At 40.7% G+C, this 27157-nt stretch overlaps 1 protein-coding gene and 1 long non-coding RNA gene across 4 annotated transcripts in view; one reads left to right on the top strand and one right to left on the bottom strand.

Moving 5' to 3' along the window:
• The window catches only part of LOC309352215, a 38392-nt gene extending 36594 nt beyond the window's left edge, over positions 1-1798 (bottom strand). Inside the window, exon 1 of the long non-coding RNA XR_014161134.1 lies at positions 1617-1798. This is a non-coding gene — a long non-coding RNA (uncharacterized lncRNA). The remainder of the gene's footprint in view (positions 1-1616) is intronic.
• A 33-nt stretch (positions 1799-1831) lies between these two features.
• The window catches only part of AUH (AU RNA binding methylglutaconyl-CoA hydratase), a 31569-nt gene continuing 6243 nt past the window's right edge, over positions 1832-27157 (top strand). Inside the window, exons 1-8 of one of the 3 annotated variants that reach the window (XR_014161115.1) lie at positions 1832-2126; positions 5306-5373; positions 5456-5543; positions 8438-8524; positions 17682-17774; positions 19705-19761; positions 25567-25754; positions 26151-26301. Coding sequence is in view for 2 of the 3 variants with exons in the window: in XM_081880557.1 (XP_081736683.1) it covers positions 1850-2126; positions 5306-5373; positions 5456-5543; positions 8438-8524; positions 17682-17774; positions 19705-19761; positions 25567-25754 (858 nt within the window). In the remaining variant the exon portion in view is untranslated. The remainder of the gene's footprint in view (positions 2127-5305; positions 5374-5455; positions 5544-8437; positions 8525-17681; positions 17775-19704; positions 19762-25566; positions 25755-26150; positions 26302-27157) is intronic. The other 2 variants (XM_081880557.1, XM_081880558.1) reach the window with 2 other exon arrangements.

Below are 27157 nucleotides of genomic sequence, written 5' to 3'. Positions count from 1 at the left end.
ATGTCTGAGATTAGGAAGAATATCTTCCATTCGGGGTGTCAACTTGAATAAAATATGGGGGGGGGCAGGTAAGCCCAGCCCCAAACAATCAATCCCATGATGCAGTGTGCACACACCGTTTGAATGGCAATGCCCATCAACTTTGGGGGGACTGGCCCCCTGACCTATTTTTTTAAATATTCTGTTGGGAGCCGCACCAGAGTGGCTGGGGCAACCCAGTCATATGGGCAGCATACAAGTAATAAAATATTATTATTATTATTATTATTATTATTATTATTATTATAGCCGATAGGACCTTGGCTCCTACGCTTCCAGTTTTGGGGAAGGATGTGGAGTCAACATACAAGTACAGTGGTACCTCGGGTTATGTACTTAATTTGTTCCGGAGGTCCGTTCTTAACCTGAAACTGTTCTTAACCTGAGGTACCACTTTAGCTAATGGGGCCTCCTGCTGCCGCCGTGCCGCCAGAGCACAATTTCTGTTCTCATCCTGAAGCAAAGTTCTTAACCCGAGGTACTATTTCTGGGTTAGCAGAGTCTGTAACCTGAAGCGTATGTAACCCGAGGTACCACTGTAATAAAATTGTTATTATTGTTGTTATGATGATGATGGCTGGGGCAACCCAGTCAGATGAGCAGCATACTAGTAATAAAATTGTTGTTGTTAGAGCCGATGGGACCTTGGCTCCTATTATTATTATTATTGCTGGAGCAACCCAGTCAGATGGGCAGCATACAAATAATAAAATTATTATTATTGGTGGTGTTATTATTATTGCTGTTGTTACTGGAGCTGATGGGACCTTGGTTACTACGCTTCCAGTTTGGGGGAAGGATGTGGAGGCAGCATACAAATAATAAAATTATTATTGTTATGATGATGATGATGATGGCTGGGGCAACCCAGTCAGATGGGCAGCATACTAGTAATAAAATTGTTGTTAGAGCTGATGGGACCTTGGCTCCTATTATTATTATTATTATTATTATTATTATTGCTGGAGCAATCCAGTCAGATGGGCGGCATACAAATAATAACATTATTATTAGTGGTGGTGTTATTATTATTGTTGTTGTTACTGGAGCCGATAGGACCTTGCTTCCTACGCTTCCAGTTTGGGGGAAGGATGTGGAGGCAGCATACAAATAATAAAATTATTATTGTTATGATGATGATGATGATGATGGCTGGGGTAACCCAGTCAGATGGGCAGCATACTAGTAATAAAATTGTTGTTAGAGCTGATGGGACCTTGGCTCCTATTATTATTATTATTATTATTATTGCTGGAGCAATCCAGTCAGATGGGCGGCATACAAATAACAACATTATTATTAGTGGTGGTGTTATTATTATTGTTGTTGTTACTGGAGCCGATAGGACCTTGCTTCCTACGCTTCCAGTTTGGGGGAAGGATGTGGAGGCAGCAGCTATCCTGACAGGACCAGAGGCTCACCTTCCGCGGCCCCATTCCCGCCCCACCCCCCTTAAACTGACCATGGAAGGGGCTTTTTTTGGGAAAGGAAGAGCTTGGGCAAGTCCTACCAAAACCGCACCGCGTCGGCTGACGTGGATAAAAACGAACAAACCACCCCGCGAGCGATTAAGCTACCTGAGGAAGGCCCCCTAAGCCCTCGCTAACTTAAGCTCGCCGTTTCTTGGCGGGAAGCGCTGAGGAGACGACGGTTAACGGAGCGGCGACGACGGAACGTTCCGACTTCGCGCGCTCGGGGAGGGGGGGGGGAGGGAATCACGTGCCGCCGCGAGGAGGCCACGTGGCGAGCGCGCTACCAATGGGAAGGCCGGAGAGGCCGCCGCCCGGCGCGCGCTTGTAAACAAGGCAACATGGCGGCGACTGTGGCGGCGGCGGCGGCGGCGACGCTCAGCCTCCTGCAGCGTCGCCGAGCGGGTCTGTCCGCGGTGGCGACCGCCGCTTCGTCTTCCTTCTCCTCCTCGCCGTCCGCTTCCTCCTCCTCCTCCTCGTCGTCGTCTTCTTCTTGCTCTCCCTCGCGGCCTCTGAGGAGTTTCGCGGCCTTGCCGCTCTCCAGAGGCTACGGTTCTGAGGCGAAAGCGGGCGGCGAGGAGGAGCTGCGGGTGCGCTACTTGGACGACGAGCACAAAGGTGACTATGACGGGGGTGGGGGGAGTGAGGGGCTGGGTCCTCGTCGGCACGTGTCAAGGAATCCTGACGCCCCGGGAAGGAAGGAAGCGTGTATGAACGTAACGGAGTGGCGCTTCTCTTTCCCTCGGGCTCCGTTGAGTTCTGCCCGTTCGCCGGCTGCGGAAATTCCTCCTGACGCGCCAACCGGCTTGTCAAATTAGAGATGATGACGTTGGGCGGCTGGCCCTTTAAATGGGGGGGGGGGCGGGCAGGGGCAGCGACGTGCGTGCTGGTTGATCTCCACTGCTCATGCGCAGCTCAATTCCCCCCCAAATGAGTTCCAGTGGATGCTGAATTCTGTCGTTGTGTTCGAAGGGGCTTGTTTCATTTCATTTTATTTTCATTTCTTAGTTATCTAGTTCCCACGTACACATAGGCACGAGCCCAGGGCAGGATATAAGTTCAAGATGCTAGTTGCACCTTATTTGGAGTCACTATTAGGTAAAGGTAAAGGGACCCCTGACCATTAGGTCCAGTCGTGGCCGACTCTGGAATTGCGGTGCTCGTTTTACTTTATTGGCCGAGGGAGCCGGCGTACAGTTTCCGGGTCATGTGGCCAGCATGACTAAGCCGCTTCTGGCAAACCAGAGCAGCGCACGGAAACACTGTTTACCTTCCCGCCAGAGCGGTACCTATTTATCTACTTGCACTTTGGCGTGCTTTCAATCTGCTAGGTTGGCAGGAGCAGGAACCGAGCAACGGGAGCTCACCCCGTTGGGGGAATTCGAACCGCCAACCTTCTGATTAGCAAGTTCTAGGCCCTGTGGTTTAACCCACAGCGATAGCATTAGATTCTCATTTGGACTGCTGCTAGATCTAGACCAGGCTTCCTCAACCTCGGTCCTCCAGTTCCCATCATCCCTGACCACTGGTCCTGCTAGCTAGGGATCATGGGAGTTGTAGGCCAAAAACATCTGGAGGGCCGAGGTTGAGGGATCCTGATCTAGACCACTGTTTCCCAAACCTGGGTCTTCACCTATTTTGGACTATAACTATCCCTAATTATCAGGACCAGTGGTCAGGGATGATGGGAATTGTAGTCCAAAAAAACAGCTGGAGACCCAGGTTTGGGAAACACTGTTTTAGGCAGTCCTGTCAACCTGGCAGTTCGAAAGCACACGAGTGCAAGTAGATAAATAGGTACTACTGCAGTGGGAAGGTAAATGGCATTTCCGTGTGCTCGGGTTTCCATCACGGTGTCCCATTGCGCCAGAAGTGGTTTAGTCATTCTGGCCACATGACCCGGAAAGCTGTGGACAAACGTCCGTTCCCTTGGCCTGAAAGCGAGATGAGTGCCGCAACCCCAGCCTTTGACTGGACTTAACCATCCAGGGGTCCTTTACCTTTATCTTTTACCTAATTCTATAGAATACAGTAGTTCTGTATTTTGCACATTAAAGCTGTAATATGGCGCACACCTTGGGAGGAAGCAGCTTGAACTCAATGGGATTTAATTCTGAGTAAATATCAGTAGGCTTGTGCTTCAAATTTTCAATTCAGTACTGCATTAAAATCTGAAAGCGTAATCTGGCCACTTGTGGGACAACTCGTAATAAAGGGTGAGGAACTGCCATCACTTTTGGCTTTGAGCCCATCAGTATCTCCCAGCCTAATCTACCTTGTAGGGTTGTCAAATACACAATTATGTATGCCTGCTTGAGCACCTTGGAAAACTGGAAGGAAATTAAAGTTAGTGAGAATCACAATTTCCTAGTGATGTTCTTTTAACATGCCACAGCCTGATTTCAGTTCCGTTCATATGGCATAATGTACTGTCTTCCGCCACTTCAGTACTTTTATTGCTGCAGTGACTGAGGCAGTTGAGGATTCTGAACTCAAGGCATGATTAAACATTCCTATACCTTTTGACTTTCTTCTTGGAGGCTTGACCATTCCTGATGCATTTTTCTTCTGCTAAAAGTAGGTGGGAAAATTGGAACCAAAGTACATAAAGTAGAGGAAAGTTTAAATTCTAATGCAACTTGTGTCCAGCGGTATTAGCTACTGAGAGGAAAACATACATTGTAGGCACAGTATTGGTTGAATAGTTGTTTGATTCAAAAATGTGGGGGAGTTTTGATTCTGCTGTTTGGGACAGTGTTCTTCTGTATTCATATGGAATAAAAGGACTCAAGTGCACAATGCATATATAGGAGTAAATCTATGTGACCCCATCAAACCCACCACATAAAATGCAGTGATGTAGTTTGTAGACTTTGTCCCTAGGAAAACCCCTAGGGTTAGTGAAATAGTGCCTATTACAATCTTCTGTAACTAAAACTTCACATACTGAAATTTTATATGGATGAATAGTTTTTTTATGCATTTTTAGATTCATAGCCCAGTAGCTTGGCTAATATGTGTTTAATATAACCATAGTTTTTTTATCTAGAAAGCCCTAAGAAATGCATGAGAGGAGGGGAGGAAAAGGAAAACTCTAGAATCCTATTAACAGTGTGATCCTAAACATGTTTACTTAGAAGTTCACTGAGTTCAATGAGACTTACTCTCTAGTAAGCATACTTCAGCTTGCAGTCTAACTGCACTCACCCAACCACTCCTGCCCAGGAGCTCTTTCTGTTACTGCCCAAATTTATAATCTCTCCTTAAACTGCCCCTTAAATTTGCCAGATATTACAGTGTCTTAAAAACAGTAATTCTTTTTGGTTAGGCAGGTTACCATATTTGAAATGTTTCTGCCTTTTAAAATAACATGGACAAAGGTATTGCATATGGTCTGTGCCTGTTGCTTTCTGTTGACTTAACATTATCAACTCTGTTGTTAGTGTACACAGTAGCTTTGTTGTAGTGATAAAGAATTAGTAGTTAACTAATTTTCCAAACATAAACTATTGTTGGTGCTTAAGAAGAGTGTTTTCAAATATTTTAGTGCACTAATTTCAAAAATCATACTCATAGTAGACTCTATAAAATCAATGGGTTTTAGTGTATCTGATTTAATTCAAGCAATTACTAACATAGATCAACTAGAGAGATAATCATGTTTCATGCTAAATAACAGTTATTCACACTAAGTAGGCTGGCTTCTTGTCAGTAGATAACATAGGTACATTTTTAAAATGTGGGATAAACCTTATGCACACTACTGATTTCAGTTATTTTTTTCTTCCTGTATATAGGAATTGTAGTACTTGGACTAAACAGAGCACATGCAAAAAATGCACTTAATAAAAACCTTGTAAAAATGGTAAGTGGATGAATACTTTGTCTTCTATGAACGTGAAGTGTTGAAAATAAGCGTTGACAATTTGCACACCTTTTCTCTACAGATGTCAAAAGTTATGGAAGCTTTGAAAAGTGACAAAAAAGTACGGACGGTTATATTCCGAAGTGAAGTTCCTGGGGTGTTTTGTGCTGGTATGCAAATTTAATTTTATTATCCATTTGGAAATACATAATCAAAATCAGTAGAAATGACTGAGACTCCAAAACTTATTTTAGCAAATTCAGCCTTTTTGGGATTTTTATTTATTTATATAACATCTGCTGTACTCCTTAGAGAAATAAAGTGCTATAATTTTCAGTGACACAGAAGGTCTTAGAACTTTTTTTGACGGGGGTGTTTCTAAATGTTAGTGGTATAGTTGAGTATGTTTAGCAGTGTGTTGAGAGCACATATTATTTGGTCTGCAATGATTCTAAGCTAAGTTAATCAGTTTCTCTATTGATTAATACTAAATAAACTACATTTTCAAGTTTGCTCCCATTGAGTATTACTTATGGTCAAAATTCACAGTTATTAAAGATCAATAGCATTGATAAATACAGAAAATTCATCACAGTACCTGACATCAAGCATTCAAGGCCAGAATGCATGCATGCTCTTGAACACCATCTCTGCTATTTTCAGTTTAGCCAGTTAGAGGAGAGAATTTTCATAGTTGTTTATACTGATAAATCTGTTGCACTTTTCATATGAAAAGTATTGTGAACTGAGCACATGATTGCATACTTTTATTACTTTATAAATACCATGTTCATTGTGCCATTATGAAAGTGTGCTGAGAGTCTGTGTTCAGATATGTATTCTGCGTTGCTGCTATGACATTGTATACTAGTAGCTCTTTGAAGCTAGAAGGCTTGGATAAAGCCATGTGTCCAAATGGGTCGTTGATAAATGGCAGTGCTATGGTGGCTGTGTTGTTGGTTCATTTTGCAGAGTGCACTTTGTGTCTAACGGGTGCAGTTTGTGAAAGTGCTCATCTGGGGACATTTGTTATCTACTGGAGGTGAAGGGCATCTGTTTGCTGTGGTGTTGCTGAATAAGTTTGAAAATGGTCAGAAAGTCAGCACCTCACCAGATCATTTAATAGCTGTAGGGCTATTGGACAAAATCATGTAGCACTGAGGTGGGGAGGAGATAAGTGAATATCAGGTATTAAGACTCCATTAAATTTCATTTTCATCTGATTAAAATCCTTTCATTACATTGTATACCCAGTTTTAGGTCATAGGAGGGGGGCTAATTTGAGCTAATTAATTGAAGGCTAATTAGCCACCACTGAAGTAATGATGATGGGTAAGATAAGAAATGGATTGAGTTTTGTTGCTTTGGATAAGGGCATATGGAGTGGGTTTGCTACGGTACAAATAGCTTATTTTAATTTTAAAATTTGTTTTTAAAAATGTTGCCTGCTGCAAGTTCCTGATGTAGATATGATGTATTATTGAAAAATGATAAAAGCCACTTTTTCTTCAAGTTCTGACACATGCCTTTCATTTTATTTTTATTTTTCACTTGTTAAACATGCTTTTTATGTTCTCTTGGCAGAAGAAAAGCATCACTAGATTTTTGCCATCTTTGGTTTTTAATATATGTATTAGCTATTTCAGTACTGTGAGTGGGATGATTATAAGAAACATTTGAGTCACACTTAATTATGCGTACACGTGCATTTGGTCTACAAAGCATAATGTTTTTTTCCCATTATGCAGACAAGTGGTTTGTTTTTAGACTAGGTAAAAATACTTCAGTAGCTGGTGTTCATTTCAGTGAGCTTTTTTCTAATTGTAAGTACAGAAGCTTGTAACAGCTGTTAGGGAGTGCTCTTCCTGAGGGAAAACTTTAAAAAATGAAATTTGAAACAAAATCTGTTTTGTTGCTTGGATAAATTCTGTAACTTGGACACATATCTCATTTATACTTTAGGATGGCCTTGTTCTTTACCATTATATTTTAGATTTTAAAAATATGTTGCCCGCAAATGTACCCCTCTCAATATCATAGTGCTTGGAACCCTGTGGTCAGAGGTTGTTTTTCAAGGTAATGTGGTATCTACACGAAGAGTTGCATCCACCTGGTACTAATCTTGGTTTATTATTTGATGACTCACTCTCCTCGCCATGACACCCTGCGACAGCCCATGACTCACCCTTATAGAAACCAAAAGGAATCTTTTAGTCCAGGGTTGAGATTTTACGGCTTTCCTGATGTTAGACTATGACTCCGGCCATCCTGAGATTTAACATTTTGGCTGAAGAGAGTTGGGAGTTTGATAGCCACTGCAGGGCCAAGATTACCTCCCTCTGTTTTAGCTCATCATACTTCCTCCTGACAGCTGACTTCACAAAAGGGTTATGGCAATTGCAATAAAAGGGGTGATAGGGCATTACCTTCTAATTGTTGTACTTGCTGAGTCCAGTGTTGTATTGTTTTACATCCCTTGTCATTGTGTTACATGTAGATAGATTTTAGACCTTCTCTAAATGATCAAGAGTGCATCTCTTTTTCTTGATCCAGCATTGACAGCTTTCCCGGTCTCCTTGGTTGCAAACTTCATTGGTTTGATGCTAATCAGGGTTAATGTTAGTTCAAGTGTAACACTGTGTTATGGTCACCTCCCAAAAGCGTAGGAAGGAGTGACTTGACTTGTGAGAGTTACGTGATTGGCAGAAGGAGACGTCAAGGTGTTTTCAATATCCTAGCCATGTTTTGGGGATTGGGGTTATTATGCCTGTACCAGGCCTTTGTGTGTCAGATCTGTTCCTTTCTTTTATTTCTCTGTGCCTAATGTATGTTAAGTTCTCAGTAAATTATTTATATAAATATTTTCATGCATAATATGCGCTGTTTGATAAAGAGAGGTGTTAGGAGCCCCTGATCTTGTCAGGAGCTAATCATACACATAGGTTTTCCTGCAAATGCTCAAGTTGCTTTTCTGGAAAGTATAAATGATGCCATTTATGGTTTCTTTGAGCTCATACTACTATAAAACCTGAATATGACTGTAACCAGACAATGTCCTTTGCAGGTGCTGACCTTAAAGAAAGAGCCAAAATGCACTCTAGTGAAGTAAGCTCTTTTGTCTCAAAAGCAAGGGCAACTATTAATGAAATGGGTAAGTGAAAATCTCATTGCTCATAGACAACAGTATATTCAATTCAATTCAAAATCCTTTATTAGGCATAGCACACCACACATTGACAAACAACATATACAAACTGTATAAAATACGGGTACAGCAAACACAATTTATCCTAGTCCTATTCTTAACTCCCAGAAATTAATCAATGTACATGAATAATATAATACAATTTAATATGAAATAAAAATACATCACAGCAACGTCACCTACCATTAGAAACCACTAAGTCTCTCTTTCATGGCCCATTCTTACAACAGTATATTATTAATAGCTTGTTTCGAGTCTCAGGGTTTGAAGGTTTTATGCTATATGAAATGCTCTGTCCAGATATTATGAAATCATAATATGAGAGCTAATGGTTTATGCATAAGGCTTTGAAGTCTTTCTTTTAGGAATAACAGACTCCAAAAACTCCTTCAAAATGTATACCTTAATAAAACCACCACTAATGTATTATTAAATGGTACCTTTTTACTTCCTATTTTATGAGTGTACAGTTCTAAAACATTAAGAAATGTATAAAACTTCAATATTTCACCTTCTTGAAATAATAGCAATGGGGAATGCATTACTATTTGGATAAGTTCTAATATTGTCCAGTATTGGGGAAATCATTGCTCCGGAATCTCTTGCACTGTAATAAGGTATTTTTCTGAAATAAGACTTCTAGCTCTTTGGGGTAAGATGCTAAATAGAATGTCCACATTCACAGGTTGTGTTGTTAACATGTGCCCAATCACATGCACACACTTGCATGGATATGTCACCTCCAGAAGTGTTTGTGCTCATATCTTGCACCCAGAGTTACAGTGTGTAATAGGAAGGTTTCTCTATATGCACGTAGCAGTGAGTACATTCAAAGTGAGTACAAATACAGATGAGAGCCACACACAAGATGGTGCCTGAAACACAGCTTATAAGTTTAGTTAGGCAGAAAAGAAAGAAGGCAGATAAACACAGAGGTGGGGAAAACTACTGTTGTCATCTAAGGAGAAAGAAAAGTGCTAAGAATCTGGCAGGAGATGAGGGAGATCTAGATGCTAAGGGGCAAATTTGAAATGTAAATGATTCTGGGTTTGGGCCACAGGGAGGTGTAGGACAGAAGGTTAAGTGAATAAACAAAGGATCCAGTTTATAATGTAATTTGGTACTTCACTTGAAGTAACAGCAATTGAGAATTAGGAGGCACATATGCAAAGTCAGTAGACATTCAGATGAGAGCTATACAGGCAAGTTGTGTCCTGCAAAACTGCAGTTTAATTTCTAATTTCTAAATGCTGAAAAGGAGATGTGGCTTGAAAGGGATCAAATCAAATCAAATTTTATTAAACGGTCACAGACCAGATTGGTTCGTACAGCTAGTCAGCGAAACATAACACCAGAAAAAACAAAGGACAATTTCAATACAGATTAGGCTTGAAAGGGAAACACAAGGCCATGTCTTGCCTTTAGGTTTCTAACTAAACCAGAGAAAATAACAGATACAGAGGACAAACAAGGGTATGAAATAGAGTAGGTAGAAAAGGAAGGCTGACTGAGACAAAGGAATAGAATATAACCTGTGGTACTCTGAGTTTCCCACCAAAAGATAATTAGGTCATAGTAGAAAAGTATAGGCAGGTTCCATTTTTAAAATTGAAGAGAGATCCTGGGACAGCATCCTAGCTTTCTTTCAGGGTTTCGTGTGCAAACTCTGGATGTAGTCACAAAGCTTTACTAATTCTATTGACTGGCGATTATCTTACTGGAAGAGACAATACTTTCTTGTCAGTATTCTCACCAGGACTATTCTGTGACCATATAAAAGCGTATTCTTATGGTGACTGTGTGTAGATATATTTGCATATTTCTGGAGTTCTTACAGCCCCGTAGGGAACAAAGGTAAATTCACCTCCTGTTTGATAGCTAGTTCACTGCTCACTTCCTCTGTTCTGCTGCATAATTACTTGCTTTGCAGTTGCTTACAAAGCAAGACTTAAAAGATGAGGTGTTCAGGAGTGTATTTAAAATGACAGCAAACCAGAAAACCTTGGTAACAGTATACATTCTTTTAAACTGCTTTTTAATTCCTTCGCTTCGAGAAGGAGCCACCTGAGACGCCGGTATTACAGCCACCAGCCCATAGGGGCCCCTCATTCACTGTAGAGGAGCATGAGGTGAGACAGGTATTGAGGATGGTGAATCCGAGGAAGGCTGCTGGACCTGATGGCATCACGGGAAAGGTGTTGAAGGGCTGTGCGGATCAGCTGGCGAGGGTCTTTACCAAGATCTTCAACAAGTCCTTACACCAGTCTATTGTCCCACCCTGCCTGAAGTCGTCAACTATTGTTCCTCTGCCTAAAAAATCCACAATCAGTAGTCTGAACGACTACAGACCAGTTGCACTGACTCCAATCATCATGAAGTGTTTTGAGAAACTGGTGCGCCGTCACATTATTTCCTGTCTTCCATCAACTTTTGACAACTACCAGTTTGCATACAGGGCAAATAGATCCACGGAAGACGCTATCACTACCACTCTCCATGCTGCTCTGTTCCATCTGGAGCAGCCGGGGAGTTATGTGAGGCTGCTGTTTGTGGATTTTAGCTCTGCTTTTAACACTATCCTCCCCCATAGACTGGTGTCCAAGCTAGAGGCGATTGGACTCTCCAACTCCACCTGTCTCTGGGTTTTGGACTTTTTGTCAGAACGTTCTCAGAGGGTTAGAGTAGGGTCACATATGTCCACAGCCCTTAGCCTTAACACCGGCTCACCACAGGGTTGTGTGTTGAGTCCCCTGCTCTATACTCTCTATACGTATGATTGTACAGCCATTTATTCCAGCAACAAAATCATCAAGTTTGCTGATGACACTACGGTGGTGGGGCTCATTTCAGGAGGGGATGAGTCCGCCTATCGGGACGAGGTGGAGCGGCTTTCTGCTTGGTGTGGAGAGAACAATCTGGCTCTTAATACGGCTAAGACCAAGGAATTGGTGGTGGATTACAGGAAAAAAAAGGCGGACATTCAGCCCTTGTATATCAACGGGGAACGGGTGGAGAGGGTGGCGGAATTCAGGTTTTTGGGAGTGACTATCGATCAGGGCATGACTTGGAGCGCAAATACCACTGCTCTGGTGAAGAAGGCCCAGCAGAGAATTTATTTCCTCAGACTTTTAAAGAAGAACAATCTGAGTGAGAGACTGCTGGTGTCCTTCTACCGAGGCTCCATAGAGAGCATTCTCACATACTGTATTTGTGCCTGGTTCTCCAGCTGTACAGCTAGGAAGAGGAAGGTGCTCCAGAAGGTCATAACCACAGCCCAAAGGATTATTGGTCATCCCCTCCCATCTTTGGAAGAACTGTACGGTTCCCGTTGTCTTAGGAAAGCAAACAATATCCTGCAGGATGCATCTCACCCGGGACACAGTCTGTTTGTACTACTGCCTTCTGGCAGGAGATACAGAAACATCAAGTCAAGGACAAATAGACTGAAAAATAGTTTCTATCCAAGAGCTGTGGCCTTCTTAAATGCAGTAACTCGATAGTGTGACCTGGGAGTTTGATGGGTGTGGGTGTGGGTGTGGCTGGAATGTGGTTTGTTTGGTGGTTGTTGTTGTTTTGCTTTTGTTGTTTTTAAGGGATGGCATCCAATTTCGTTGCACTTGTGCAATGTTGCACTTGTGTAATGACAATAAAGAATCTATCTATCTATCTATCTATCTATCTAATTGTGTTTTTTAATTATTTTTTTAAAATAGTTTTTATGTGTTTTGGGGGTTCTTTGGCTGTTTCTGTTTATTTTTGATTATTTATTTTGTGGTTTTATATGGTAATTTTATATTGTGAACATCCCTGAGAACTGCAGCTATAGGGTGGTATATAAATTTTAATAATAATAATATTAATAATAAGTAATAATAATAATACTTTATGCCTTAAACTGTACTAAAAAGTATACTAACAAGCTTGGATTTTTATGAAGGATTGTTAGTCACTAGTACTCTAAATTATACCACTCCTGTTGGAAAAATATTTCAAATGTTGCAGTAAGATGTTGACTATTTACGATGTATTTTCTCCAACAGAGTTGGTTCTTGTCCATGCATCACTTCTCTAGATTGTGTATTTGTTGTTTAATTGCTATTAAAAGTAAGCTGTTAGATTTCGTATGTCTTTAAAAAAAATTTGAGTCTGCATCCACTATTCTACCGTTCATAAATGATGGAAATTACTGGGTGAGTTTGGATGACTGTGTCTGCTTAATAACTGGAGATAAGAGCGAGGCTTTTGGCTGTAAACTCCTTTGCTTGATAGAGGAGCAAGCAAGCAATAAACTATAGTTTCCTGTTTTGGAACAAACCAGAATATTAAGTCAACTTCAAAACTATCATTTACTATTCTTGATCTGAAGCTGTTAACATTGTTTTGTAATTCAGACAAAATGGAGAACTCCAGAAAACATCTTGGCTTGTTCTACTCACTTGTGTGAAAGGAGAATGGGCTGTGTGTATAGCAAGAAGGCTAATTCATACCTAGGCTTGTTAAGTCAATATATGATTGTCAGAATGCAGCCTTTGAAAACTTAAGATCCAAGCATTTTCCAACAATCAATATCTTACAATTGTTTGCTGTTTTGTGTTTTCCCTGCATTGCTACTTGATTTTATTTCTTGTCAAAGTACAGTGGTGCCCCGCAAGACGAATGCCTCGCAAGACGGAAAACCCGCTAGACGAAAGGGTTTTCCGTTTTGGAGGCGCTTCGCAAAACGAATTTCCCTATGGGCTTGCTTCGCAAGAAGAAAGCCCATAGGGAAATCTCCGGGGACCTCTTTTAAATGCTAGCGGTGGGGAGCAAAGCCTTTTCCCCCCCTCCGGCCTTCAGAAGAGGTCCAGGAAGGCCGGCAGGGGCCGAAAGGCTTTGCTCCCCACCGCCAGCATTTTAAAAGCAGTCCGGGATAGCAGGGAAGCGCTTCCCGCTATCCCGGATGGCTTTTGAAGGCAGGCAGGGGGGAGCAAAGACTTTTGCCCCCCGCCCGCCTTCAGAAGAGGTCCTGGACCTCTTCTGAAGGCGGGCGGGGGGCAAAAGTCTTTGCTCCCCCCTGCCTGCTTTCCGGGAGAGCGGAGAAACGCTTTCTCCGCTTTCCCGGACGGCTTTTGAAGGCAGGCAGCGGGGGGGGGGGGAGCAAAGACTTTCGCCCCCCACCGGCCTTCAGAAGAGGTCCTGGACCTATTCTGAAGGCGGGCGGGGGGCAAAAGTCTTTGCTCCCCCCCCCCGCCGCCTGCCTTCCCGGGAGAGCGGAGAAACGCTGCGTTTCTCCGCTCTCCCGGGAAGGCAGGCAGGGGGGACAAAGACTTTTGCCCCCCACCGGCCTTCAGAAGAGGTCCAGGACCTCTTCTGAAGGCCGGTGGGGGGCGAAAGTCTTCGTCCCCCCTGCCTGCCTTCCGGGGGCTTTTAAATCGCCCCGGGACAGCGGAAAATTCCTCCGCTGCCCCGGGGCGATTTTAAAATGCTGGCGGGCAGCAGCGCTGCCGCCCGCCAGCATTTTAAGATCACCCCAGACAGCGGAGGAATTTTCCGCTGTCCCAGGGTTTTTAAAATGCTGGTGGGCGGCAGCGAAGGCTTCGCTGCCGCCGGACAGCATTTTAAAATCGCCCCGGGAGCGGAGAAGTCTCCGCTGTCTGGGGTGATCTTAAAATGCTGGCGGGCGGCAGCGCTGCTGCCCGCCAGCATTTTAAAATCGCCCCGGGGCAGCGGAGGAATTTTCCGCTGTCCCGGGGCGATTTAAAAGCCCCCGGGAAGGCAGGCAGGGGGGACAAAGACTTTCGCCCCCCACCGGCCTTCAGAAGAGGTCGGGGGACAGACTGTCCCCGGACCTGGTCTGAAGGCGGTTTCCATAGGAACGCATTAATTGATTTTTAATGCATTCCTATGGGAAACCGTGCTTCGCAAGACGAAAAACTCGCAAGACGAAAAGACTTGCGGAACGAATTAATTTCGTCTTGCGAGGCACCACTGTACTGGTGTTTTGCTAAACATCACTTTGATATAAAAATAAGCATTTTGTACTGAGCTGGAAACTATAGATCCTGGACACTGAGACTGGGGGAAAACATCAAAGCCTGCTATTTTTGGTATTGCTTTTTACGCTAAAATTAGAGATGCGTTCTTTGCCGCACAGGAACACCAAGACTAATTGTCCACTTTCATTTTCTGCATTGAGATTTCCATTACTGATGCAGGTCTGCACTTAATGTTAAAAGTACTTGGTAAAACAGAACGTTAATAGATCATTCTGTTTACAATATCCAGTGAGGAAACATTGCTTATTTGAACCTCTGGAGAAATAATTCTTCATATCAGTCCTGCAGTTAGTATAAATAAGTCAAAACAGCAGCCATGATCAACTTTGATGTGGCTTTTAAAGGAAAATTATTGACACCTTAAAATATTAGGGATGTTAAAAATGATGAAAAATAAACGGGGATGGAGGAGAACTAGGCATTGTAAGTGCTGGGACACAGGACAGCAATTCAAGCGGGCCAAAGCAGCACAGATCAAAATGCTAGAAGCCACCAAGGCAAGTGCTTAGTCTTAGAGAATGGCATTAATGTAGTGGGTTTAATGGAAAACTGGTGAAATTGAGAAAACCTGTGGGACACAGTTATCTCTTGATATAAACTCTATAGGAAGGACAGAGAAGGACATACTGGAGATTACCGTATATACACGAGTATAAGCTGACCCAAATATAAGCCGAGGCACCTAATTTTAGCACAAAAAACTGGGAAAACTTATTGACTCAAGTATAAGCCGATTCACCACACCACAAACCTGGTGGTGGCGGCAGCAGCAGAGGAAGAACAAGCAGCCCCAAAGGGCTTCTTTTGGGCTGCTTGTTCTGCCGACATCAGCAAGGGCAGAGGAGAAGGAAGGAGCAGCCCAAAAGGGCTCCTTTCGGGCCGCTGGTCTCTCCACCGCTGCCTCTGCCGCTCGCAAGAGTGCATCGCCTCTCCCAACTGCAGCTCCTGTGCCTGTCCTTGCGAGAGGCAGGCGGCAGCAGCGGGACTAGGGACGAGAAAGGGCCGCTTTTGGGTCATTTGTCCCTTCGCCGCCACCACCCACCTCAATCGAGTATAAGCCGAGGGTGGCTTCTTCAACATAAAAAATGTGCTGAAAAAGTCGGCTTATACTCGAGTATATACGGTATGTAGCTTTGTGAGTCAGAGAGAGCATTGAGTCCAAGAAGCTAGAAAAGCCAAAAGGGCAGACTCCTCGCAAAATCATACCTAGCCCCAAAAGTAATTTAGTACTAGGAATGTGCTGTTTTGGTGCCTCTGATCAAAATGCTCAGGGAGATCTTGAGATGAAGAATGAATTCAAAGAAGCATCCCCAAAATGAAACATTGTAGTAATGGGTGACTTCAACTACCCTCACATAGACTGGTTAACATTTCTATATACAGTGGTACCTCGGGTTAAGAACTTAATACATTCTTAACCTGAAGTACCACTTTAGCTAATGGGGGCCTCCCACTGCCACCGCGCCACCACCGCGTGATTTCTGTTCTCATCCTGAAGTAAAGTTCTTAACCCAGGGTACTATTTCTGGGTTAGCGGAGTCTGTAACCTGAAGCGTCTGTAACCCGAGGTACCACTGTACTCTAAATCAGTGATGGCCAAATTTGGCCCTCCAGCTGTTTTGGGACTACAATTCCCATCATCCCTGACCACTGGTCCTGTTAGCTAGGGATGATGGGAGTTGTCGTCCCAAAACAGCTGGAGGGCCAAGTTTGACCACCACTGCTCTAAATGATTGTGCCCAACCAGAGGGCAAAATTTGCTATAGTGTCAGTTTGAGATTTCAATTTCCTGATTATTTGGATCAGTTTTAACCTCTCCTGCTGATGCACAGGATGTGGTTGAAGGTGTAAAGGCAGCTAGCTGTGACTGTAGAAACATTCCTTTGTTAATAGTCTCTCTCTCTCTCTCTCTCTCTCTCTCTCTCTCTCTGTGTGTGTGTGTGTGTGTGTGTCTAACTTAAAAAATAAGGTGAGTAGTATTGGATTGCGAATATACTCCTTTTTGTGAAATATTTCTATCAATGAGGGTGAACACTGTAAAATACTTAACAGATTGAAATCTGTCATGGAACATTGGGCTGTTTTCCAGACATGACTTTGATTTACTGCTGCTTCTAATTTAAAATATAATTGCATTTATCTTTTTAAAATAAATGATTATGTATTGTGAGTTTACTGAACAAGCTAAGTTTTGTCCTCTTCCCCACCTAAAGGAGCAAACCCAAGTTTTTGTGAAATTAAATTGCAAAGGAAGTTATTCTTTTCAGCTCAAAGTTACGGTTCTTCCAGTAACAATATAAAATCAATAGTAGCTGGCTTTACCAACTTCTATTTTTAAGAGACCATTATTAACAAACTGTTTTTGCAAACCTTGGGATTTGGCTATGTAGGCTCTCCTACATTACAAGTAGGCAACTTCTCACTTTCATCCTCACCAGTGTATTAACAGATCCAGCAACTGTTTCATAGGAATGCTCAAGGATTTTGTTCTGGATTTTGAAGTGAGCTGACATGATTTACTCTTCCTGGATATATGGCAGATTGGAACACTTTTTTCCTTTGGTTTTTACATCTCTCCGAACTTTATGATACAGTTCTTTTCTTTAAAAAGTACCAAGATGTGTATCATGAAATAATGCAAATTTTGTGCAGTTTTTAAACAAAAGCAGTTTGATGCTGAAATGGGATGCGATTAACTTATGAATGAACATGTGCAAAACTGACACAGACTGGAAACAAACTGATCATCCTTCTGTAGTTGCAGCTGTTGCTTATTATGGTGAAAAGCAGAGTCAACTGAATACTGCACATTCACTTACCTTGAAGTTTGAAATCATCCTACCATTCAGTGTTGCATTGCTGTTAGCATTCTGAATGTCTTTGTGGTCAGAGTTTAGATTACAATTGAGATACTGTACAGAAAAAACAGGCTGCATAATTTGCCTACAGAAACATTTTTTCACTGAATCAACTTTGTGTTACGAAAAAATTGCCTTGGGGGATGAATGAAGTGCATTATGCAAATAATTCCATATCTTTGTTTTGTTAATTATTGTTTTACCTTTCAGCTAACCTTCCAGTACCAACTATTGCTGCAATAGATGGCATTGCATTAGGTGGCGGCCTAGAATTAGCTTTAGCCTGTGACATAAGAGTGGCAGGTAAGGCTTTCTCTTTTTTTACAGTTAACACTCTTAATATTGTAGAAGGTTTGTTTAATTGTTACCAAGGAGAGCTTGTTTTTTCAGTACTGAATTAATTTTACGTAATTTTGAACATTAAGATGACACAGTTCTTAAGCTTAGCGTTTTTTTCTCGCTTTAGTAAAGGTTGCACTTTCATTAGGTTCTTACTCTTTGGAGAGCATCTGGAGTAGATAAACTCACTGTGGTTGGTAACTTTGGCACTGTAGGTAACAAGCTAGTTAGAGGATAAGGGGGCAGGCTTAATGGTGCAATCCTGTATATGTCTATATGGGAATAAGTCCCACTGAATTCAGTTGGACTAATTCCCATATAAGAGGTTATAGCATTTCAGCATAAGATGCTGGCTGGAAAGCTATTCCCAGGCAGTTGTCTACCTGAATTGCCACATATTACTTAGTTGTGGGGGGAAACCCAATGAGACTGCAGTCCTGTGCATGGAATAAGTTCCATTGAAACTACCTGGGGCATGTTTCTGAGTAGGCATGCACAGGATTAAGTTGAAAGTGTTCTTAGTGTTTCCCTGTAATTCCTGAGAGGAGAAAGAACAATGAAAATAGTACAAGCATTGCCAACTGTTCCTGCTTCACCAGCTAAAAATGGTTCCTTTCTCCATCCCCCTGGCATACCATATTTGCATCATTAATATATATATATATATATATATATATATATATATATATATATATACACACACACACACACACACACACACACACTGTACTTTTTTGGCAACGCACATAAAACTGCAAGTGCGTATGTTAAATAAGTGTAAGTTGTGAGTTACCTGTATTACGTTTCATTGTTTTGGCTTGTTTTGTTTCCTTTTATAATTAGTTGATTGTAAGTCAATAATTAGAGATACTTGGTTCTTAGACAGTTCTACAAACTGCTCTAAACTTGCAGATTAGGGAAGACTACAAATGTAATCATTATGGCGTATCCCTTGACTTTTTAAAATATAATCACTGATCCTGCCCTTTTTATACTATTCAAGAGTAATAGAATTACCAGAATCACATCTGGATCCCACTCTTCCTCTCAAGGAGCACAGAATAAGTGGGATTGTCCCATTTTATTCACACACTGTTTTATTTATTAAAGAGATTTCTTCCCCTCCACTTCTCACAACTATAATGTGAAAGTAGATTAGGTTGAGAAGCAATGTGTTGCTCAAGGCTACCTAGTCATCATTACAGCTGGGTGGGGATTTAAAGTTAACCTACTTTTAACATGTCACACTGGCTGCCAAAAGATTATGGCAAACACTCTTCTCTTAACAGATCCTGAATAGGATACAAAATACAAAACCATGCTTCTCTCTTATGATGGAGATTATTACTGTCCTGTTAGCTAGTCTTCTGCATCCTGCCCGTGTCATGTGTTTCCCTTGGTTCACTTGTCAAGCAAATCTGCCTTCTAGCTTGCTATACATATTGTTCTCTAGTCCAGACAATCCTGAGTAGTTGTACGTATATATGGGATTGCACTCTTCCTGTGTTATTGTATTGAAGAAGCCTGGACTAATGAACAAAATACATCCTGTCTGTTGGTTCTGCAGCCCTCCATCTTTCACGCAGAAACATCACGGATGTTTAAAAAGAGAAGAAAAAGTGTATTTCACAAGACGGTTCCAACTTGCAAGCATATTTAATCAGCGTGGTGTCATGTATGCATATTAGGAAGTTCCTGCCTATTGATATCAGGTGCCTTCGCTGTAATTTTTTATACATAAAAATATATAAATGCCTCTTTAAATACTTTTTTTTTAAAAAAAGCAGATTCAGTGCATCAACAGCTTATTTCATATAGGCTTCTTTTTTCTAAAGCCCCATGCAAATTTTATAAGAACTAACATTGGTCTGTTTATTTGTTTGTTTATTTTAAGCTACTTCTGCAAAAATGGGTCTGGTTGAAACGAAGTTAGCTATCATTCCTGGTGCAGGTATGAAATCTTCTAATAGTAATATAATAAGCTTCGATTGTTACATGTGTCTTTGGTTTTGTTGGTAAATTAAACCTTTTAAAAATTAAAATGTATTTCTTTTAATATCCGTTGAAACACAACAAAACTATCTCTGGGGTGTTTAAGCAAGGTTTTAGAAATCAGCTTACATTTTACATAGCAACTGTTTGGTCGCCTCGTAGGATGACCTATGTTGGGAGAAAGACAAGGAACATGTGTCCCTGTTAATTTTCCTCTGCCTCTCAGCAGCTTTTGATACAACCAGGGTATCTTTCTGGAGCAGTTGGCTGAGTTAGGTCTGGGTGGCACTGCTTTGTGGTGGTCCGGGTCCTACTCAGATGGTCATGCTTAGGAAGTGCTGTTCGGCCCCAGGATAAGTTAAGTTAAGTTTCTATCACACATTTTTTTAACATCCCCGTTGCTTGGATTCGAACCGCCAACCTTCTGATTGGCAAGCCCAAGAGGCTCAGTAGTTTAGACCACAGTGCTACCTGCTCCCATAAGTTGTTGTAGATGAAAATTCTTTATATTTAAATCAGTATTAGGGGGAAGGAGAACTGGTTTTTGAAGTGAAGAATGGAAATTCACTAGAGAAAGATGATCAGTGGAATCCTGGGCATGTAAGCCCTTATCAGGGTTCTGTGTTTTTCTGATTATTATTCCCTTTGGCTGCATTGATGTCCATTACTGGTGGCTAATTGTTGCCAATATTAAAGGTGTGGTGCCAGCTGCTTTATAGAATCACTAACTATTGTCATCTTACTATAGTTTGAAGAAGCATTAAGTCAGTTATAATCCTGTTTAGTTTTATTGGCTAAGTGTAAGATAGAGTGTGTGTGTGTGTGCACGCGCGCTTGCTTTTGTTGTTTATATATATATATGTGTGTGTGTGTGTGTGTGTAGAAAAATTTGGAAACCTTTCTCTTCTCCCTACTACAACTGAAGTGTGTGGCATTTTGCATTTATCAACCTGACCGATGAAGAGTTTGAGATCTTAATTTTTCATTTTCAGATAATAACAAAAATCTGTATTATCAAATTGAAGTTTGAATATTTCTATGCAAGATCCAACTAACTGTAGATTCTGGCATCAGAATCTGAGATTTAAATGAGGGCATATTTTTGCAATAAAATGTTGTTTCTCAGCTTTGCCAGTCTGTTGAATATTTGGTTTTGTTTGAATTTAAAATATTAGGTAATAATTATTTTATGTTTCTTTTTAAAGAAATAGCCTCCAGGGAAATTGTTAATAGTGTAGAAAGCAGCTGTTTGAACAGCCACCCTGGTTTCCAAGTAATTAAACTAAGTATGCACATTGTTAATAGAAATAGGTGGATTAGTTCTGCTTCTGTAAATTACAGAGAACTGTGGTTTGTACATCTTTTTTTTTAAAGAAGTAGTTAAAATAAGACTTAATTCAAATGAATCTCTTTGTAATTCGCTTGATAAATATTTCTAGAGCTGATGCATCAGAGACACAATATGAATATTGGAGAACAATATTAAAATCCTGGTTTTCAAAGCCTAATCTAATGCATAGTATTTTGATCTGTCAGTTGGTATGTGTGAACTAGGGTCAATATATGCTGAAGTTGTAAACCACTTCGTATATATATATTTATAGAAAAGTGGTATATAAATATTTTAAATACATTATCTAGAAAAGCTGTTCGATATGAGTTGCACTTTGTAAGTGAGAGACTGTTAATCTGTCAATGCCCCTGGCCTTCTGGCAAGAAGGACATCTGGCAGTATATATTTCCTTTTCCAAACTCTTGCTTGCCCTGTGGTTAGAGTAGGTAAGATACAGCAGAAGTCTTCATGTACTACTCTTAAACCAAATGTGAAAGAATTTAGCCTCTGTGCATGCTGGAGGATTTGGGAGAAAGGCAAGCTCTTAATGTGCATTTGCTGAGATTTGGGGTGGGGGGAGTAGGAAACATAATGGTTCGTTCCTATTTATAGTCTTTTCTACCTCCCAAATGAAAGCAAGCCCCAATTCCACCCAAGCCTATGCACATGGCAGTTGATGGCGGGGGTGGGGCTGATGGGAAGCAATTGGTGGAAACCACATTTGGAGGCTTGCTGGTAAGTCAAGGTAATATTTGTAACAACCTGATTATGAAGCTTTTGTTACATTAACCCTTACCTCTGAAGAAGGGTTAATTTGTACACATTTGATTGTGTAAAAAGTAAATTGAAACATTTTACAAACTGCTGTGTGCTTATCTGTATGCTCATAAATGTCAACTTCTTGAGTAAAGTAAGACCAGCTAGTAGGACTTGTTTCTGGCTGAATTATATCAGCAGCATCTCTTAAATGATATGTTATTTCTTAATGTTCGCAGATCTGTCATTATGGACAGATGCCTGTGTTCATATTATTCACCATGCTACTCCCACAGATGTCTTGAGAACAGTGGACTTAATTATTATTTTTCTAAAACTTTTTCTCAGTTTAATAAAGTAAAGCAATTTTTGTGCTTTTTTTTAAAAAAAAATGGGTTTAGTTTGACTCCAAAATTGGATTATAGAAAAATATTTTAAACAAGTTATTGCCCCTAAAAGTAAAAATTTGAATCACTGATTTTTGAGGCTGTGTATTGGAATGTGAAAATAGTATAAAATAGCTTTTTCTAAGATCAATTAGAATAGAAAGCTTTTGTGTGTGTGTGTGGTTCAACAGCTGCTTACAGGATGCTAGTATTCTGCTACATGAAGACTTTCAGCTAATCTCCTCTCATAGGACGATTTTCCGTTCTTTTCCCACCCCATTGAAAGTAGGTCACTGGTTTGGGGCGCTGGTCCAAGCTATGAGATTTATTTGGTGGTCAAAATACACAGTCATAGAAATAATGATGCACTGGCAGCAAGGCCACTTTCATGAACATAACACCAAGTGCCCTAGAAATAATTTAACCATTGGCCTGTTACTAATTGCAGTCCATCATTGCTACGTCTCTGGAAATAGTCATCTTGTTAGCTGATTATATTCCATCCTTGTATACTCTACATAGGGTATTTGTGTTTTATGAAAGAATCATTCTTATGGCAGCTTATAAAAAGCAGCTAGCTGCTTGATTAGAGCAAAATTATTGTTAGTGATGCATAATATTTATCCTCTCATTATATTTATCTTGGGAAAGTGTTCTTGATGCTTTTTTAAACGTATAGATGCAGTATTAAGAGTGGTTGGAAAGCCATAAATTACACAATACTGTATTGAACAAAATATAACCTACCTTGTGGAATTGCCTTGAGTTCCTCACCACTCATTGTATTAATTAGCATGGTACATTTCAGAGGTGGATTTACAGCAGTGGTACTGGTTCCGCTGCTTTGGGTGCTGAGGCTAGGGGGCATCGCAACTATGACATAGTGGTACTATGAGTAGAAGAAATACAATATGTTGTTTATTCCATAGCTACAAATTTCTTAGTTGTACGCTTTACTTGAATTATAACTTGTACTGCTTTAACTTTTGATTTATTTCTGAATAGCTGTTTTTAGTTGTATGCCCTACTGTGCTTTTCTTCTTAATGTGCCTTAACTTCTGGTCAGGATTAGATTTAGGTTTACTTTCATAAAGAATAATTTGAGGTTCTTAAAAACTGTTCATATATGTATTTGGTGAAAATTAGCATGGTGGAGCCCAGACTTGTGAAAGACTGAGTGCCCAGGCGCCTGTATCTTCCTACATACATAAAAGCATAAGGCTTCCCTTAGACCAGAGTGGCTGGGGAGTGGTTAACAGTGGTTTTCCATTTGTTGCTGAATTACAACACTTGTCGCCCCAGCCAGCATGGCCAATACTCAGGAGTGATAGGATTGTGGTTCAGCAATAGCTGGAGGGACACAGGTTAGCCACCCTGCCCTAAAAATCTGTAATCTGCCTACTCTAGGACTTTCCAGTGTCAGTACGAATTCTGCAGTGACTGCAAGATTGCAAACCTTACTAAAGGATTTGCCACAATCTGGGCTGGGAGTGTGTCCATCAGAACTTCCACCTGAGAACTGCCATGGAGGTGCTACAGGAACTGGAAGAATGTGGGACTGTTCTAGCCTGCAAAAGTGCTTTCTGCCCTGTAGGAAAAAAAGGAATGTAAAGGAGAGAGGAGTTTGCAGCGTGCTTGGTACCAGTTTCCAAGCCACAAGTGAATATTATGGGCTTTTTTGGTCCTGTTTCCCCAACCTGCGCTGTTCTGGTAGGAAGGAAAGAAGTTTAAAATGGTGAGAATGTTGAGGGATGTTGGGGTAAATATTTGACTAATTGCTGAGTCAGTTACAGTTAAAAGATTATTTTCCACCTCCATTGTTTCTTGAGATGGAACTAAACAGTAATATTCCCCCAACCTCTAAATGGCAATGGTGCAGAATATTTGGATGTCCACTGCTTCTTTTATTTCTGTACTGACTTATCCTAATTGACTATTTAGTGGATTAAGAATTAGTGGAAATGTAATTGTCATGCTGAGGCAATAGAAATGTTTGCCACAATTGGAAACTTGCACTTTTAGGCCTAAAAATAAAGCAGCATTGTTTTAAAGAAATATAGCCTTCCTATTCCTTCAGTAATGTCGCACTATAAAAAAATTAACAGTACTCATCTGCAATATCTTGATGGATTGTCTATTCTAAGTAGTTACTTTATATACTGGGTGTAACTTCCTTTTTCTGATTGCAGTTGGCAGGAAGTACACACTTTTTGTACATTATCATTGCAGATCATGCAGCAGATACACTATCAGATTGTGCTTGATTGAAGCTGATGAGACTCTTTAGAAAGCTTACTAGCCTGTTGCTTAATAATAACTAAAATTTGCACCTGTATCTGTTGGGCCAAATACCAGCTTCTGTGTTTCTCTTAATTACTAATGAGAGAGCTGCTTATTGTATTAAAAGTGAATAGGTGAATTAATCCATAGAGATTTATTCTGATACCACATCAGTGTCATTGTATTTTGTTTGCTTTTTAAAAAAAAAAAAAAAATCTGTGCTAGGATGTTGGTTGCTGGGTAGTTGTGACCTGATAGAAGCGCTGGGCATTGCCATTCCACACATATAGGGAGATTCAAGAATGAGGCTAGGAGATATTGTGGCTAAAGATTCCATTGGCTTGAGCTTCTCTTTGAATGCTGATTTGCTTCTGGTTCATAGGGGCATCTTGCCCATTTTGTTGGATACTCCTTCGTTTGTTCAGATCGAGAGCATAGACAGAACCCTTGAAGAGATCAAGCATATCCTGTGTGTACTCAGGCCATGAGGCAGGTCTTCTGAACCTGTGAAGTTTGCTTTGAATCAGGTTCAAATGACCTGCAACATCACCAATGATTTCTGTACTTAAAACTCCTCCCTTTGGCAATTTCAAGAACTATTATGCATACCGTTCTAGGGAGGCCTCCTTCCATTGCAAATATATTTTGTTTCCAGTAATATAAAGGCTCATTTACCATTTTGACGGAACAACATGATTTTCAACTTCTTGTTCCTGTATAGGTAACAATAGTCTAGACTGCAAGCTGCGCCAGTTTCACAGATTTTTGTATATTTTAAGTATTTTTGGAAATCTGAGAGCAGGTACCTGTTGGCTGGTGAAAGTGGACGGATGAAGTTTGGTTGAGTGTAATGTGTAGCTGGGTTCCTTTTAATTATTGTAAGCCATTCTGATAACCCTTATAGTGGCCGATGTGAGGTATAAATGTTTGTTAGTGGCAATACTTGGTTAAGCTAAATTACTGCAGAATCAATGTTTCCACTTCCTCTCTTCTTTTTTCTAAACCACAGGAGGGACGCAAAGGCTACCACGCACAATTGGAGTATCTTTGGCAAAAGAACTTATCTTTTCTGCACGTGTAGTTGATGGTGAAGAAGCAAAATCGATAGGATTGGTCGGTCACGCCGTGGAACAGAATGATGCAGGAGATGCTGCATATAGAAAGGCGTTAGCTCTGGCAAAAGAATTTTTACCTCAGGTACAATCCAAATTGAGAGAGTTGTTTAAATGAGCAATTTTCATTGAAGTGGAGTGGAGAAAAGAACTAGGGAAAAGCTAAACACGTGATTGCTACAAACTATAATTAAATACCATAATTCTTAAACAAATAGGAGCCCAAATTTATCAGTTCCTCATGGTACTACTTGAGAACTTTCTTAAGCATTTCCTCCTTCTGCCATTATTATACCTGTGTTTTAAATCCATATGTATTTTTGTTTGTTGTAACTTTTACAAAGTTTAAGGCTAAATTTTAAAGATTACTGTTATGTTTAAACCTTCCATGCATGTTATCCATGCCTAGCCGTATTTGTTTCTATGAGCCTGTCAGTAGAATTCTCACTATAGCAATTTTTTGTTATTTCTTTGTCTCTAGAATTTCCTATTCAGTTTTCCAAACTAAAATCTACAGATTCTCTGCATGAACAAAAAGTATTGAACAGGCACTTTGTAATTGGAGGCACAAATTCTAAACACAAGCAAATTCCATTAACTGATGGGATTTGCATGCATGTAAATGTGTTTAGGTATGTAGCTTTACATATTCTTTAAAAATTGTATTTTATACATATTTATAATGAATAGTCTATTTCGTTACTTTCTGGTCTTGCTGTACAGAATGGCATTGTGGTTGAAAATTCTTCTATAATTCACATGACTCAAGAGAGCACATTTAAAGATTCCTCTGCATTATCAATTTTGCTATATCTACCAGTTGTTTTCCATCAGATACATCCCATTCACAATTCAAATAATTGTAGTTGCTCTTTACGTCACCTTAGTAATGCTTTGCCAATACTGAAAGCAAAGTATACCGACATTTCCTAGTTTCTTCTGTTTGTCCAATTCGGTCGTAACCTGTTTTGATCTATAGCTTGTGGTTAGCGAGGAGAGAGCTTAACCACAAGCCGAGGTTAAAAACAGCATGCTAAACCAAACCACTCAGCATGTCATGGAAGTAAAAATTGGATGAGCAAAGTGGCTGCAAGCTTCTCCCTGGGAGCCTGTAAGTTTGTGTGTTGCGATAGACCATAGTTTGGCTTACCATGATGTGCAAACCAAGCCATTGTTTGCTGTATTTGTCCAACTGTATTAATCAACCAGTGTACTCAAAAGAATTTGTAGAATAACCTGGATCTGTAATGAGTACATCTAACTGCTTTTGTCCCACTGAGACAAGCAGTTACGCTTGAGTCCAGCTAATGCTGGTTGTAGGAAGTAATTTCAAAATCTGTGGCTTGCTTTATGCTCCTTCCTGTCTGATAGTGTTTAATGAAACTTTGCTATCGCGGCAAACTTGTGCAATCTAAAAAGGCATGCAGTGCACCATGCTAAGGTATTATGAATGCTGAAAGTAACTGAAAATAGGAGGTTACAGCATGG

Source organism: Podarcis erhardii, assembly GCF_964252035.2.
Source record: "Podarcis erhardii genome assembly, chromosome: 11".
Lineage (NCBI taxonomy): Eukaryota > Metazoa > Chordata > Lepidosauria > Squamata > Lacertidae > Podarcis > Podarcis erhardii.
The sequence above is the reverse complement of the archived record's forward strand: the minus strand, read 5'-3'. Positions and strand labels throughout refer to the sequence as shown.